This window comes from Sebastes fasciatus, chromosome 10, assembly GCF_043250625.1.
Source record: "Sebastes fasciatus isolate fSebFas1 chromosome 10, fSebFas1.pri, whole genome shotgun sequence".
Lineage (NCBI taxonomy): Eukaryota > Metazoa > Chordata > Actinopteri > Perciformes > Sebastidae > Sebastes > Sebastes fasciatus.
In genome coordinates this window covers 3,567,290-3,582,061 of record NC_133804.1, presented here as the reverse complement: position 1 = coordinate 3,582,061, position 14,772 = coordinate 3,567,290, and the positions used below count along the sequence as shown (strand labels likewise).

Below are 14,772 nucleotides of genomic sequence, written 5' to 3'. Positions count from 1 at the left end.
TCAGTAACTTTGAGCAAAAATGATATAAAAAGTTATTTTTATAAAACAGTCACTATATCGTGACAGTAGTGCATGAGACAGGAAATCTGACAAATATCATGTTCCTCAGCCTCCTCCTGGTGCTCCTGATGGCATTTGCAAGATTTCAACGCGCCCGAAGGAAAACAAACCAATCAGAGCCGAGCTGTCTCTAAAGCAGCTGTCAATCATTGCTCGCGAAACTTGTGAACTCCGATCAAACTAAGCAGCGCTGATCAAATATGAATCAATATTCTGTTACTGTAATGCCCATTTCTCGCCTCAAATGTTTTCCGCTCCAGCTCGGATCTGATTGGTTGTTTTGATTTGGGCACGTTGAAATCTTGCAAATGCCATCAGGAGCACTACGACGAGGCAGAGGAACATGATTTTTTTTCACAGATTATCTGTCTACTACTGTCAGGATATAGTGACAGTATTATAAAAATATCAGATTTATGATATGATACAATTTGTATCATATTTGCTCAAAGTTACAGCCTGTAGCTCTAAAGGTATAATATGTAACCGTTGTCGGTTGCTGTTTGTGAACACACGGCATTCAAAGTTGGCCACTCCTCCTCAGCTCAACGAGCCGAGAGAGAGAGAGAGAGAAAGAAAGAGAGAGAGCAGCGATGGTCTAGTGAGCTATAGACTGAATGAAGAGAGGGAGCGGCGTTAGTGAGAACAAAGCAGCAAATCAGAGAAATAAAATGTCATTGTCTTAACCGGCGCTTACGTTCTAAAACACGAATAAACACACAACTAACTTCGCACAACCCTGCGGGAATGAACCGAATTGCTGGATTTTGAATGCATGCAGCCAGGTCTGTGTGTGTGTCTCAGCGCTGCTCTCGGTCAAACTACTGACACACACTGATCATAGCAGCACTTGAAAACAGCAGATGAGAGTCACACAACATAACCCGTTCTCATTCGTGGAATACGGCCGTTTAGTATCCGACAGAGCTAAAGGACTTGTGCCTCGGTATCAGAAGCCCAGGGGCGTGACACAGTGGTGATATTTGACCACCTGAACGGGCTGCACACTCTGCGCACTGTTTTTGGCTGGGGGTTACACCCCCATCTGGGACCAAAAGGCTGTTTGCAGACGCCTAGAAGAGTCCTGAGTAAAGCAAAATAAGTAGAAGAGAGAAAATCCAGGCAGAGGGCTGCAGGGTCTCTGTAGAAACAGACACCGCCACACACTTCTAGCGGGGCAGAAGTGATGATTGAGAGGGATTCTTTTTGTATCAGTCAAAACATTGTTTTTTAGGAAATACTTGCACATTAAACCTTTAATATACACATGCTGCAGTGCATTTTAAACTGAAAAAACGGCATGAGGAAGTGGCTCCATCAACAAAAGAATGATGATTTATGATTTGCATAGTGAGTAGCCAGGGTGTGAGCGAGATAAGATCATCCAACTTGTACCTTCCACAAAAGGTGCTGGATGGACTCGTATCATCACAAAGATATAAATCATAGGAGGGTAATGATGTAATAAGCCATCACCTAAAATCTTTTGAATCTGCTAGTGTAACATGTACAAACTGACCTCACACCAGAGTTCATGTTCCTGGTCGTAGCGATATCTCTCTATCGCCGAATTGGACTCCAGAACAGAGTTCACCCTCATCAGATTCAAGCTCTCCTCTCCTCCCTCATTTCTTGATTGTGACTTCCTCCTCTCTGTTTTCGCTGGTGTAGATGCTGGCTCGGACTCCTCCTGTGTGTTCTCCACGTTCTCCTCCACCTCTTCCTCCCCCTGATCTTCTTTATCCTCGCCATCGTCCCCTCGGTCCTCGTCCTCACTCTCATAGTCCACCTGCAGAGGGAAACAGAAATGGGATTATAATGGCAGAAACTGGCACCGGTGCTGGGTCTGTTCATATGCCTTTTTTCACCCAGCACTAGAACTCCAGTGTAAGATCTAGAGTGGTTCAAGTTTTATTTTGTCTCAATCTTGGGTGAGGCCAAGCAGTGAGTACATCAGCAATGACTCTATTTATCCAATAGTTCTTGTATTGATTCAAACAAAGATACATACAGTCCCCTCACAGGTTTGAAATCAAAAGATGAATATGAGACAAGAGATCGGGATTTCAGCTTCTATTTCCAGGTATTTACATCTAGATCTGTTACACAACGTAGAAGATAGCACCTTTTGTTTGAACCCACCCATTTCTCAAGTGAGCAAGATTATTGGAACATGTGACTGACAGGTGTTTTTTGTTGCCCAGGTGTGTCCTATTACATTGATTATTCAAACAATAAACAGCGCTGAATGTCTCCTCTGTTTCAGCTTTGGGTTTTGCCTGTGCAGACTGCATTTATGCTTAAAAAAAGTCTAACCTACATGAAGACCAGAGAGCTGTTCATGGGAGAAAAGCAAGCAATTTTGAAGCTGAGAGAAGATGGAAAATCAATAGGAGCCATTGCACAAACATTGGTCATAGCCAGTACAACCATTTGGAATGTCCCGAAGAAGAAAGAAACCACTGGGTGTACTGAGCAACAGAAGTCGAACCGGTAGACCAAGGATAACATCAGCAGTTGATGACAGAAACATTGTGAGAGCTGAAAAGAAAGACCCGAAAACAACTGTCAGTGACATCACCAACAACCTCCAGAGGGCAAGAGTGAAGGTATCACAATCCACCGTTCGCAGAAGACTTCGGCAACAAAAGTACAGAGGCTGCACCAGAAGATGCCAACCACTCATTAGCAATAAGAATAGGAAGGCCAGATTGGAATTTGCCAAAAAGTACAGAGACGAGGCTCAAAAGTTGTGGGACAAAGTTTTATGGACTGATGAGACAAAGATGAACCAAAGTGATGGAAAGGCTTAATGAGTGGAGAAAGAAAGGATCTGCTCACGATCCCAAACACACAAGGTCATCTGTGAAACACGGTGGAGGTAACGTCATGGCTTGGGCTTGCATGGCTTCTTCTGGGACGGGCTCATTGATCTTCACTGATGATGTAACACATGATGGCAGCAGCAAAATGAACTCAGAGGTCTACAGAAACATTTAGTCTGCCGATTTAAAGAGAGATGCAACCAAACTGATCGGGAGATCCTTCATCGTGCAGCAAGACAGCCACCCAAAACACACTGCCAAAACAACCAAGGAGTTCATCAGGGGAAAGAAGTGGAAGGTTTTAGACTGGCCAAGTCAATCTCCAGACTTAAACTCTATTGAGCATGCATTTTTCCTGCTAAAGAGAAGACTGAAGGGGACCCCCCCCCTCCCCGAAACAAACAACAACTGAAAGAGGCTAAGGTGAAAGCCTGGAAAAGCATCACAAAAGAAGAATGTTTTCAGTGTACAGCAAGGAATTGTCCTCGCTGTTCTAATGGTTTCATGTAACCCCTCAAAAACTATCACTTCCTGTGTGAAGAGAACTTTTAAAAGAAAAGAGGTGCTAGACACAGTGCTAAGAATGAGAAATGTAAATCACTATAAAAGGGGAAATTTATCAACTGATCTAAAGATTATTCGATCTTATCTTTTGTTACCCAAAATGTATTATTTTGTTAAGTACTATTTGCATTAATTTATTAACCTTGTTGCAAGGTTACAGGTCGTACTGGATTTTTCTATGTGAGATGATCAATGTGTAGTATTTTTCAGCGTGTTGACAAAACAAGTCTGAAAAGTGGATTGCATGGCTGCTACACTCATATTCCAAACATCTATTTAGAGAAAACTAAAAGGCTGTTGTTATGTTAAAGGTGCTGAATGTGAGATTGGGAGCATTTCTATTGCCTCTGCACGGCTCTCAACATGGCGAAGGCTGAGCCAGAGGCTTTCAGCCAACTATGCTAACAGCGCTAACAAAGGCAACTGTGCTGACAGAGCTAACAGTGTTAACCTGGGGGGCAACTGGAGGTTGGGTGTCTACGCTTCTGCAATGGTGCCGTCAGTCAGGATGGCGTTATCAGCTGCAACCGCCGTACGAGATCGGTGCAAAGTGGCGGTCGTGAGCAAGCCAGTGGGGCACGCTCGCATGCACGAACATGCACTAAAAGGCACACGCAGCCGGCCCGGCTATGTCAACAAACCAAGGAAAATCTTGGATTATAACACACACAGAGGGAGAGAGACTTCATTCTCTGCTCAGGTAGAGCTCCACTATATCTTTACATAGACAATAGTTGTTTGCTGCTATATTAATGCTCTATTGAAAATGGATATCGAACAGAGAACCTTTAAGTAGAGTTGTAACAATTATTATGATTGATTAATTTTATTAGTCAATCAAAGGAAAATTTACCGGCAACTATTTTGATAATCGATTAAACGCTTAAAGCTGAAGTAGGCGAGATTGGATAAAATATGATTACAATTTTTTTTATAAAACGGTCGCTATATCGTGCCAGTAGTACATGGAACAGGTAATCTGAAAAAAAATCATGTTCCTCTGTGTCCTCCGGTGCTCCTAACAGCATCTGCAAGATTTCACAGACCGGAGGAAAACAAGCAGTAAGAGCTGATCTGAGGTCTGCTGTCCATCTGCCGTCTATGAGAGCCAGCAGTCAATCACTCACGAACTCCGACCAAACGGTCAAACTAGGCAGCGCTGATAAAATATGAATTAATATTATGTTACGTTAATGCCTATATCTCTCCTCAAATGTTTTCAGAATCATCTTGTAGTGCACGGTTTAGCTGTAAAATGATAAAGTTTGTGACGCCGCCGCCGCCATTGTGAAATCTGGAGAAGGAATGCCAAGTTCCGTTCACATGACTGGAGCACAGCCAATAGGAACGCTCTCTCAATGAAATGACCTGTGATTGGTCAAAGTCTCCTGTCGCGGGTTCGATTTTCTAAAGCCTGAAAACAGAGCCATAAGGAGGAGCAGAAGTCTAGTTTTCTCTCAGAACACTTGAATTACAACATGCTGAAAGGTTATTATGGAATTTTTGCCCAATGATAACAAAAATAAACTGCCTACTGCAGCTTCAAAGTACATTTTGAACGGATAAAAAATGTGCAATTAATTTGCTATTAATCGTGATTAACTATGGACCATCATGCAATTAATCACGATTAAATATTTGAATCAACTGACAATTGTTTGATTACATAACATAAATAGAATTATAGTAATATAATATAATTAGTAAACATCATTAATTCTTCATTAATCATTTAATTGTTTGTTAACAGTAAAATAACTATTGACTAAGTTTAATTAACTATCAATTTAACATTTATAAATTATGGTTATTGTAATGTGTTAACAAAATATTCTATATTACAATAAAAAGATCAGCCCTCAGGGCTCGAATCTCAATGAGGACCTTGAGCTCAACCCAGCTGGACTGAAAGCCAACAGGGGGCACCGGGGATATGCACATAACACACCCACACCCAGAGCTGAAGAGGCAACAGAGAGAAGTTTGATAATGAAGACACCCAATAATGTTCCAGTCAAAGGCAGATTAAGTTTGCTGTGTTCTGCAGACTTCTGGCAAACACCCACTCTCCAAAGAGTTCTCAAGAGCCAGACTATTAATCTAAGAGTGTGTGTGCATGTGTGTGTGTGTGTGTGTGTGTGTGTGTGTGTGTGTGTGTGTTTAGTTAAGTGGTGCTATCAATCTTCATTGAGCTCCTTCATGGGAGGGAGTGAGACTACCTTTCTTTATCAGCCACACACATGTCCATCTGTCCCTGTCAGAGAGACTGAGAGAGACACACAAGAGGGAAAGAGAGAGTGTGGGGTTGTGTTTGAGTTGAAAATGTGCATGTGTATGTGTGTGAGAGTTTAGTTAAGGCCAACAGAGAGTGCCAGCTTAATTGGCCTTGGCTGGGCAGGGGGGAGTGCTGTGTGAGAGTATGTGTGTGTAGTAATTATGAGGACTGGCATTGGTCTTTTGTGGGAACCATGCTGAAAAAGACCCCGTTTACACCCCTTCATTCTTTTATTTCATCTCTATTACACGCCCGTTTTCTATCTATCAGGAGGCGATTAGCCCAGCAACCCACACAGACTGGAAACGCAGGAAAACAGCTAGCGGGACTCACTCTAAAAAATCCGCCTATCAGCAGTCTAAAGGCTGGCCCACACCAAGAAAAGATTTTTCAAATCTTAACAGTTGTTGAAAATGTGAGAGACAATTGAATTACAATATGCTGAAAGGTTATTATGGAATTTTTTGCCCAATGATGCCGATAATATACTGCCTACTGCAGCTTTAAGTCATTTTTTTTCAAAATATCAAACATTTGAAAGTTCCAGGTTCTCAAATGTGATGGTAAATTTAAATGTAGTTTGATTTAAGGCAGATAAAAGGTCACATCATGTTTCTTAGTGGCACAATTATTATGCTAGTTTCAAGAAATCTTCAAGATCTCAGGTCACTTTTGCCAACTCAACTGGCAGTTTTTTTTTTATCATTAAAACCAAATTACAGACACAAATCTTCATACCTCTTCTTCCTGTTTGTTTTTCCGCTTGGCGTCTGAAGCATCAGCGTCTCCTTCGTTCGCCTGGTCATCAACAATCTCTCGCTCCTCTTCTCCCTCCACGTCATCTAACTGATGAGTTCAACGGGACAAAGATACTTCAGATTTGGTATTCAAGGAAGGGAATGAAAAGTTCGGATGAAAACATTCAAAGATGTGTGACATCACTAATCCTAAAGATCCTATGGGGGAGCACTTAAATAAAGACAAGCCAATTAAAAACAGACCCCTGTCGGGTCAGCTGATCCCTCGCCATCATGGTCCTTATCTCTGGGGGTGGCCTTCCTCGTTTCCACGGCAATGGAAGCAAGCTTGGCACTGCGCTTCTTAATGGCTTCGAGCAGGAGACGGAAAAACCTGGGAGGGCAAACAATGGCACGAAGTGTAAAACAAAGAGGATGAGAGGTTCAAATCAGGTTATCGCTTAATGGATTCTGGTACAGGAGAAACTAACAGCCCTCACATACACACACGCAGACACACACCTAGTTTCCATGTAGTGGAGGATCTGTTCGGGTGATAGCAGCTTATCGTCACTGTAACGGTCAGGAGGCAGGAAGCGGAAGGTGACTTTGAACGTCCGCAGCTTTTGGTGATTTTCGATCCGTAATGTTTCTACCACATCCACCTTCTGCAGCACCTGCTCACACAGACAAACACAAACACAGGGAGTTCTAGTTTTTCATTCCCCACACTTCCGCCAACACTTCTCAAATACAAACATTTGAGTAAAGCACACAGGTAAGGACATCTCCAAACCCAATACGTAACACAACATATGCACAAAGTGAAAGAGGACACAAAAGGGGGAGAAAGGAACAAGTACGGGCATAATAAAAACAAAACGAGGAAAAAAAACACCAAACAAGCAACACGAAGAAAATGAAAGACAAGGAAAGATGAAGAGATAACAGAAGATGAAAAGGTAGAAGACAAAAAGAGGGCAAGAAAGCACAAGAGAAGCAGATCCTTACTTCAGCCAGACAGACTCTGGTGAGCTGCTTACGGAGCGTCTTGGCCCTCTTCAAGGCTTTCTTGGTGTTCAGCACCGGAACGCTCATCATGGGAGTTTTAATGTTGGAGCTGGCCACCATCAGGATCTCTCTCAGTCTGTGAGTCAGGTAGACATATATAGACATATATAGAGTGAGACATGGAGGAAAAGTACGATGGAAGGCTTGAGTGGATGAAGCAGGGAGGAGTAAGTGGACAAAAGTAAGAGGTGTTGATGTAGTTTTAGGAAAGGTATTTTGTCAAATTAACACTAGGACAGTCCTCCTATGACATTTGCAGAGCCCCAAACTTTCACACATTAGACTGTACTCACACATGCTCATACCACAACTTTTTGCTCGTCAAATTTTAAAAAGCTGTGTCTCTGGACACAAAGTAGAGACAGACACAACAGTCTACAGTTCTTAGATGTCAGTGTATTAAAATCCCATGTTTGATACCTCAGATTCTGCTAATGTCAATCTGACATTTGTACATTTCAAAAACTTTTCAAGGCTGTTCAAAGAGCTGTGCATGTCCTGGATAACGTGTCCATATGTATACATAAAAGGTGAATAATGAGTGATAGGCGTAGAAGTGACGTTACCGGGGTATTCCCAAAGTGACGTTCATCTCTCCTCTGCCAGCGAAGTGGAAGGTGTTGAGGGTCATCTGGGTGGAGGGCTCGCCTATGGACTGAGCTGCCAGCAGGCCCACTGCTTCACCTGGATCACACAGGGAACGCTGCCACTTATAGTGCAACAGCTGCCGGAGGCTGAGGACGCAGCACAGAGAGGGAAACATGAGGCTTCCTTTACCTCATCAATGATCTTTATTGTAATGTGCACCTGCAGTGTCCAACGCTATGCACCACGGTGAGGAACCCACTCACACTCACAAAAGCAAAATGCTAAAAATCCTCACATGCTTGGCTTATGAATACAAAGCTATGGTTTTGTTTTGTTTCAGTTCTTCAGATTCCTTGGCTTCCTAAAGTTGTATGACATGTTATAGTGTAGATATTATTCACATTCAGTACCTGTGGGTGTCCACGCTGTCTTGACTCCTCCTGCCTTCGTTCTCGAGGTATTTCTCTGTGATGTTGTGAAAGTTTTCTGAAACCGATCCGAAGCAGACGTCGGGCCTGAGTAAGCCCAGAGAGGGCTCGGGGCAGCGGGAGGACTTCCTGTTGTATCTTGATCTGCTGGATTCGTCCAGAGAGTGCCACTGCTGTAAGAGCTGTGGAGGGAGCACGGTTCAAATTACAGTTTGGTTAGACGAGGTTAGAGGTCAGGAGTCCACTTCATACTGTGTGTATTGAGGCTGGAGGGTGAAACCAAATAACGGAGCCATCTTTTGTGCATTTAAATACCTCCTCTATAGCAGCGTTTCTGCCATAGGCATCTGGTTCTGTTTCTGTTGATGTTTGTTCGGTCTGTTTCAGTTTGGCCAGTTTCTTTTGTGAAAACAGCAAGAACGCTCCTGACAGATTAAAACACATATACACAAATATTACATGACAATTATTCACATAGGCAATGTGCAATATATGTCCTGGATTCTCCTGATCACAATGATGTCCTACTGATCTAGAATAGCTCAAAGTGGGATTTCAGATCCCTTTTGATGAATTTTAGAAACTCCTATGTAGGGTCTGAAATTAACTCGACTAAGAAGTAAAGAAGCTTTTTTTTTTATCTGCCACTTTTGAAATCGACGCACTAAATCAAGAAATAACATTTTAGATCAGATGTCATTCAATGCTTTATATATTCTACACAAAAACATTATATTGAATGCATGGTGAATTCAAGTGTTGGAATTACATCGTAGCTTCTATGGGAGCCCTATATTTCGGGGTTGGGAGGGTACTGTACTGTACTGTAGTTGCATAAGAACTTCAAGAATTCAAATGATTAGGAAATAAATGATTGTATTTTTATTTAAATATTTGCTTTGATTAAAAAAATCTTGCCATTAGTAGTTTTAATTATATATTATACGCTGCTTAGAGCTAGTGTTAGGAAGTTCAAAAGATCATAATTCCCTCTCTAGTATCTATTTTATATTGCTGTAAAAACATCTCCTTCAAACAATTGGATTTAGTTTTCTCGCCAAAAACTACATTTTACAAGATTACATTTGAACACATCATAATAATGTTATAATGTACCTTTGCACAATACCCATTTCTACTGAATATAGGTTGAACTCATCATAATGTAACTTAACGGAAACCTCCGTTAACGTTAGCTGTTAGTTCCATTATTTAGCCAAGCAGGACAGAGCTGCCCACTGACTTATTATCAGGGAATAACTACTACTACTACTACTACTGCTACTAACACTACTACTACTACTACTACTACTGCTACTAACACTACTACTAACACTACTGCTACTACTACTACTACTACTACTACTACTACTACTACTACTACTACTACTACTACTACTACTACTACTACTACTGATACAGCAGAGGCATGCGATTCCAAGTAATCAGACGACTAGGAACTGATTCTCGATTCCCATCCCTCGGCCTTTTCCCTGTCCGCCAAAGTGGCGGATGGCCTGACAATTTGACCTGCCACTGCCAACAATTTACCTGCATTTGGCGGGTGTTAATTTCAGACCTTGCTCCTATTCTGAATTACACAGATTAACACACATTCATTTTAACTCTAAAACTAACTTATTTTAACTAATAAAATAAGCAGTAGCTGCTTTAACGAGGTAGTATTTAAGCAGTTTGGATAGCAATAAACTCTTCAAGTAGTATTTAAGATTGCACTAGGCTGTTCATGCCTGCTCAGCTGGGTGTTTGGTTATTATCACCAGCCAGTGTCTGTAGAGACTTTTGCTTAGTAGCAAAGAATGTGACTTGGGTTGACTGTTGGGGGGAAATGTGATGAAAAAAGTCAAACAAATGCATGTGGATTTTAGTCAACTTAAAGATATATCTAAAACTCTGATCATAAATCAAACAGATGTCCGGGCGGCAAAGATGTAAGATAATGTTACTGCCAAAGCAAACTTTGTTATTTACCTCTCCGCGGACATGCCTCCTCTCTCTTTGTTTTCCATCGCTGGATGGAGGCAAAGTGTTGACTGGCAGTCTGAGGGTCCAGACGTGCCAAAACCTCGTCCAGGCGCTGGGACCTCTTGATGACCTGACAGGAATGGGGTTAACAACACGTTGTTTATGACAGCTCAGGTTAATTTTCAACTAAATGTGTGGCAATCCATGTTTTATTCAAACACTGGAGACATCAACATTGTCTAATGTTTAATGAATGAAAAGGCTTGACTCTGTGTGTGAGAGGGTAATTCAGCCAAGCAAGAATTGTAAAAGATTGTCAAAAAATTGTCAAGATTTATTGCATAAAAATTAAACATTTTAGAAGTACACTTATTTAGTGTGTAGATTTGGATGAGAAGATTGATATCGCTCATGTCATGTCTGTGCTTTAAGCAAGAAGCTAGAGCCGAGGGACTATTAGCCTAAACAAAGACGTGAAGCAGGAGAACAGCTAGCAGGGTTCAAAAACACGCCTGCTCATCTGGGTTCTTTAATCCTTACACAAACCCAAATGTTAAAATGTCAACTTGTAGATTCAGGGGTTACTTGCTGCAACAATTTCAAACTACATTGTGTTAATTAGTTTGTTTTTTACTTTGGTGAGAGCCAGGCTAGCTGTGTCCACCTGCTTTCAGTCTTTATGCTAAGCTAATAGCCTCCTGGCTGGTGTCAACATTCTCATCTAACTACTGGAAAGAAAGAGGATAAGCACATTTCCATAATGTTGAGGACTTATTTGAGGGAAAATGTTAATATACAGTAATAGAGATTATTTACACAGTTACATGGAGCACATGTATCTGAACCTCACATATTCAAAGACTCAGTGATAACAGCTGGACAGGCTACAGCTAATAAACGGAACATCTGTGTATTGGTCATGGCAGCTGTGGAGTAATAGTGCCAGTAGTCATGCCACCTAATGTTTGTGTGTAGTACATATTTATCCCCAGTGGCCATGATGGAGCACCATGAGGCCCATGAACTACACCTTCACTGTGGCAGCCGTTTTGGCCAGTGGCATCCACTGAGGAGGAAGCACTGAATTTGACAAGGCTGCCATCTTTCTGTATATCGTGGACTGAGACTAGTCCTCATGGAGCTGTTGCTCTGTTATTAGCTTAACTGCAGTTTAATGGTTCTCTATACACCTTATTCCTAGCCCCCGTGATGCCTTGCGTGAATCATGGGCGTAACTTCCAACACGATGTGTCACTGAACCGGCGTTTTCCATGGTAACGCTACGCTAATCGCCTCTCCTAGCGATTGAATTAATAAATATAGTAAAAACATGTGTGAACACCACCTATTGCAAACGGTATAATGTGATTATAGCTCAGCCTTCTACTATGGAGGGATGGAGGACGACCTGAAGAAGTGGCCTCAGATACACTAGCAGATTTAGCTACGTTATTGACTCCGCTGCTACAGACGGTGAAGAGATGAACAATCTGGAAGTACTGATATGTCTCAGAGCTTTTCACAGTAACAAGGTTTTTTTTTTTTTCCATACAGATAACCATACTGAAACTATCTGTAGTCTAATGCTGCCCTGCACTCCGTGCCATAAACTGCCTTACATTTTAAACTGTACACAAAATCGTGAAAGTAACTGTCTGTCATTAAACCAACGCTACAATGCTGAGTCCTCCCTACACATGAAATCATAGCTGATGTCCTCCTGGCACAGCTGTCAGTCCTTTTAAAGACAAATTTATCTTTGTCTGGTTGTTAGTACAGCCGCCAACAGCACAACAAGTAACTGTAACAATGTTCCGTACAGATGATGTTTTTTCACCCGTCGCTGAATAAATACTTCCAGGTCGTGCATAAAATGTATATGCGTGTCATCCTCAGTTCCACCTCTTTCATTCCTGACCAAGCAGGACACCTCCACCATTTGTTCCTGTGAGGTTTCAGTCAGTTTGTGAGGTGTCCCACAGCGCCCGGAGGAGAAGCTCCAGACAGCACTGTTGCCATTGTTTTCACCGTTAGCTAGGAGCTGCCGGCAATAGAAATGCTCCCAATCTCACATTCAGCACCTTTAACATAACTACAGCCTTCTAGTTTTCTCTAAATAGATGTTTGGGATATGAGTGTAACAGCCATGCAATCCACTTTTCAGACTTGTTTTGTGTCAACTCTTGCTGAAAAATACTACACATTGATCATCTCACATAGAAAAATCCAGTAAGACCTGTAACCTTGAAAGGAGGTTAATAAATTAATGCAAATAGTACTTAACAAAATCATATTTTATAGTGATTTACATTTCTCGTTCTCTGAGCACTGTCTAGTACCTCTTTCCTTTGAAAAGCCATTTTCACACAGGAAGTGGTGGTTTCATGTATCTTTGTTTGAATAAATACAAGAACAAAACCTTCAACACCTCTGTTGTCTGGAACTCAAATCATGTGTTGTCTTACATCCTCAAAAGCTGTGGGTGAACCTGAGGTCTAACCTCTAGCCACTGTGTTACCACTATGATATGCAAAAATCACAAATGATCACAGTATCTGAGATTTCATTTAAACCCGCTGCACACAGGTTTAACAGACTTTTAAGGTCAGTTTTATCCATTTGAAAAATTCTAATCGTTTACAATGTGTCAATGTAACTGTGTAGTTATATTCCAAAGGTGTCACATCTTCCCCAGTTACAGGTAACAGATTATCTGACAAACTGAAGACCTCAGCGCAGCGGGACTTACACTTTGACAAGATATCATTAATTCCAAAGTCCATCATGAATAAACTTCCATAAATCTGCTTAAAAATCATGGAAAACACATGTTCCTTATAATAGGGCTGTCAAAGATAACGCGATCAATTTGTTTTAACAGCACTAATTTCTTTAACGCATTAATGCAATCATCGATCTTTTGGAGGTTGTAGCACGATCAGTTTTAAAGCTAGAGTGAAGATACTGGTATGAACCTAGAAAACCTGAGGAATCCATCTGTACCAACCATGTCATACTGGAGACTAAATAACGCTCCAAATGTACACTACATTTTTGCAAGGAAAATCTGACATGGCCATTTTCAAAGGGGTCCCTTGACCTCCCTTCAACTAAGATATGTGAATGTAAATGGGTTCAAAGGGTACCCACGAGTCTCCCCTTTACAGACATGCCCACTTTATGATCATCACATGCAGTTTGGGGCAAGTCATAGTCAAGTCAGCACACTGACACACTGACAGCTGTTGTTGCCTGTTGGGCTGCAGTTTGCCATGTTATGATTTGAGCATATTTTTATGCTGAATGCAGTACCTGTGAGGGTTTCTGGATCAATATCTGTCAGAGAGATCCAGAGATCTTTTATTCCATCCTCTGTCATCTTACTTAACAAATGATCTCATTAGATATAAGAGACAGCTGCTGTTTCTTTTATGATGTCTATTTAAAGGGACTGTTTGTAACTTCTTACTCGTATAAATCATTGTGGGTCGGTGTCCCATGCGTGCTCGCGTGTGACTACGCTGTTCAGACTCAAACTTCAACACAAACTACACGGAAGCACCAAAACCTCTTGGTTGTATCTAGTGCAGCCCGTCTGTTAAACAGTGTTGGCCGCGGGACCGGAGTCTCTGCTGTACTCTGCCTGTCTGCCTTCTCTCACACATCGCACTTGTTCTCGCTATTTCGCTCCACTCTCACGTGCATGCGCGCACACTCCACACTGCAGAAGAGTTAGTTTAGCGCTGAGAATATCTAGTGAATGTACAGTGGACGTTTGTGCAGAAATAACGGTCGGGAGGCTGAGGCCGGAAGAGCCAACACTAGGATCAGCAGTGGTTCATGGAGAGACCTTCGTCTGGTCAGCTAACATTACTGGCAACGCAATTCTGTTGCAATTCTGTTGAAATGCACTAAAGCGGAGCATTTCAGACAGAGGGTAAATACAGGTATATTCAAGCAGACAGTAGCCTACGAGGAAAATAAAGGTCTTTTTGAACATTACAGCATGTAAACATGTTCTAGTAGAAACACAAATACAAGTATGAACCTGAAAATGAGCATGATATGGGACCTTTAATGTTATAGCTGATCGGTGTATATGTAAATGGGTACTGTAGTTCTGAAACCTACAGCATGTTTATCCCCCAAATCGAAATAAATGCTAAAAGCATTAAAAATAGTAGTATTATTAAAAATAATAATGAAAAGTGGGGGACACAGTAGTTTCAGTTGTGTCT

The 14,772-nt window shown here is 41.6% G+C and overlaps 1 protein-coding gene and 1 non-coding gene across 3 annotated transcripts in view; both read right to left on the bottom strand.

The window, feature by feature from the left end:
* Positions 1-14,772, bottom strand: part of polr1a (RNA polymerase I subunit A) — a 42,419-nt gene that overhangs the window by 4,524 nt on the left and 23,123 nt on the right. For both annotated transcript variants that reach the window (XM_074647741.1, XM_074647740.1), the window contains 9 exons: positions 10,541-10,664; positions 8,864-8,973; positions 8,531-8,730; positions 8,099-8,266; positions 7,473-7,608; positions 6,984-7,138; positions 6,726-6,855; positions 6,463-6,570; positions 1,580-1,849 (listed from right to left, as the gene is read on the bottom strand). In XM_074647741.1, coding sequence (XP_074503842.1) covers positions 1,580-1,849; positions 6,463-6,570; positions 6,726-6,855; positions 6,984-7,138; positions 7,473-7,608; positions 8,099-8,266; positions 8,531-8,730; positions 8,864-8,973; positions 10,541-10,664 — 1,401 coding nt within the window. The remainder of the gene's footprint in view (positions 1-1,579; positions 1,850-6,462; positions 6,571-6,725; positions 6,856-6,983; positions 7,139-7,472; positions 7,609-8,098; positions 8,267-8,530; positions 8,731-8,863; positions 8,974-10,540; positions 10,665-14,772) is intronic.
* LOC141775957 (small nucleolar RNA SNORA5) lies at positions 11,498-11,634 on the bottom strand. The gene has a single exon (XR_012595705.1). It is a non-coding gene; the product is annotated as a small nucleolar RNA SNORA5 (small nucleolar RNA).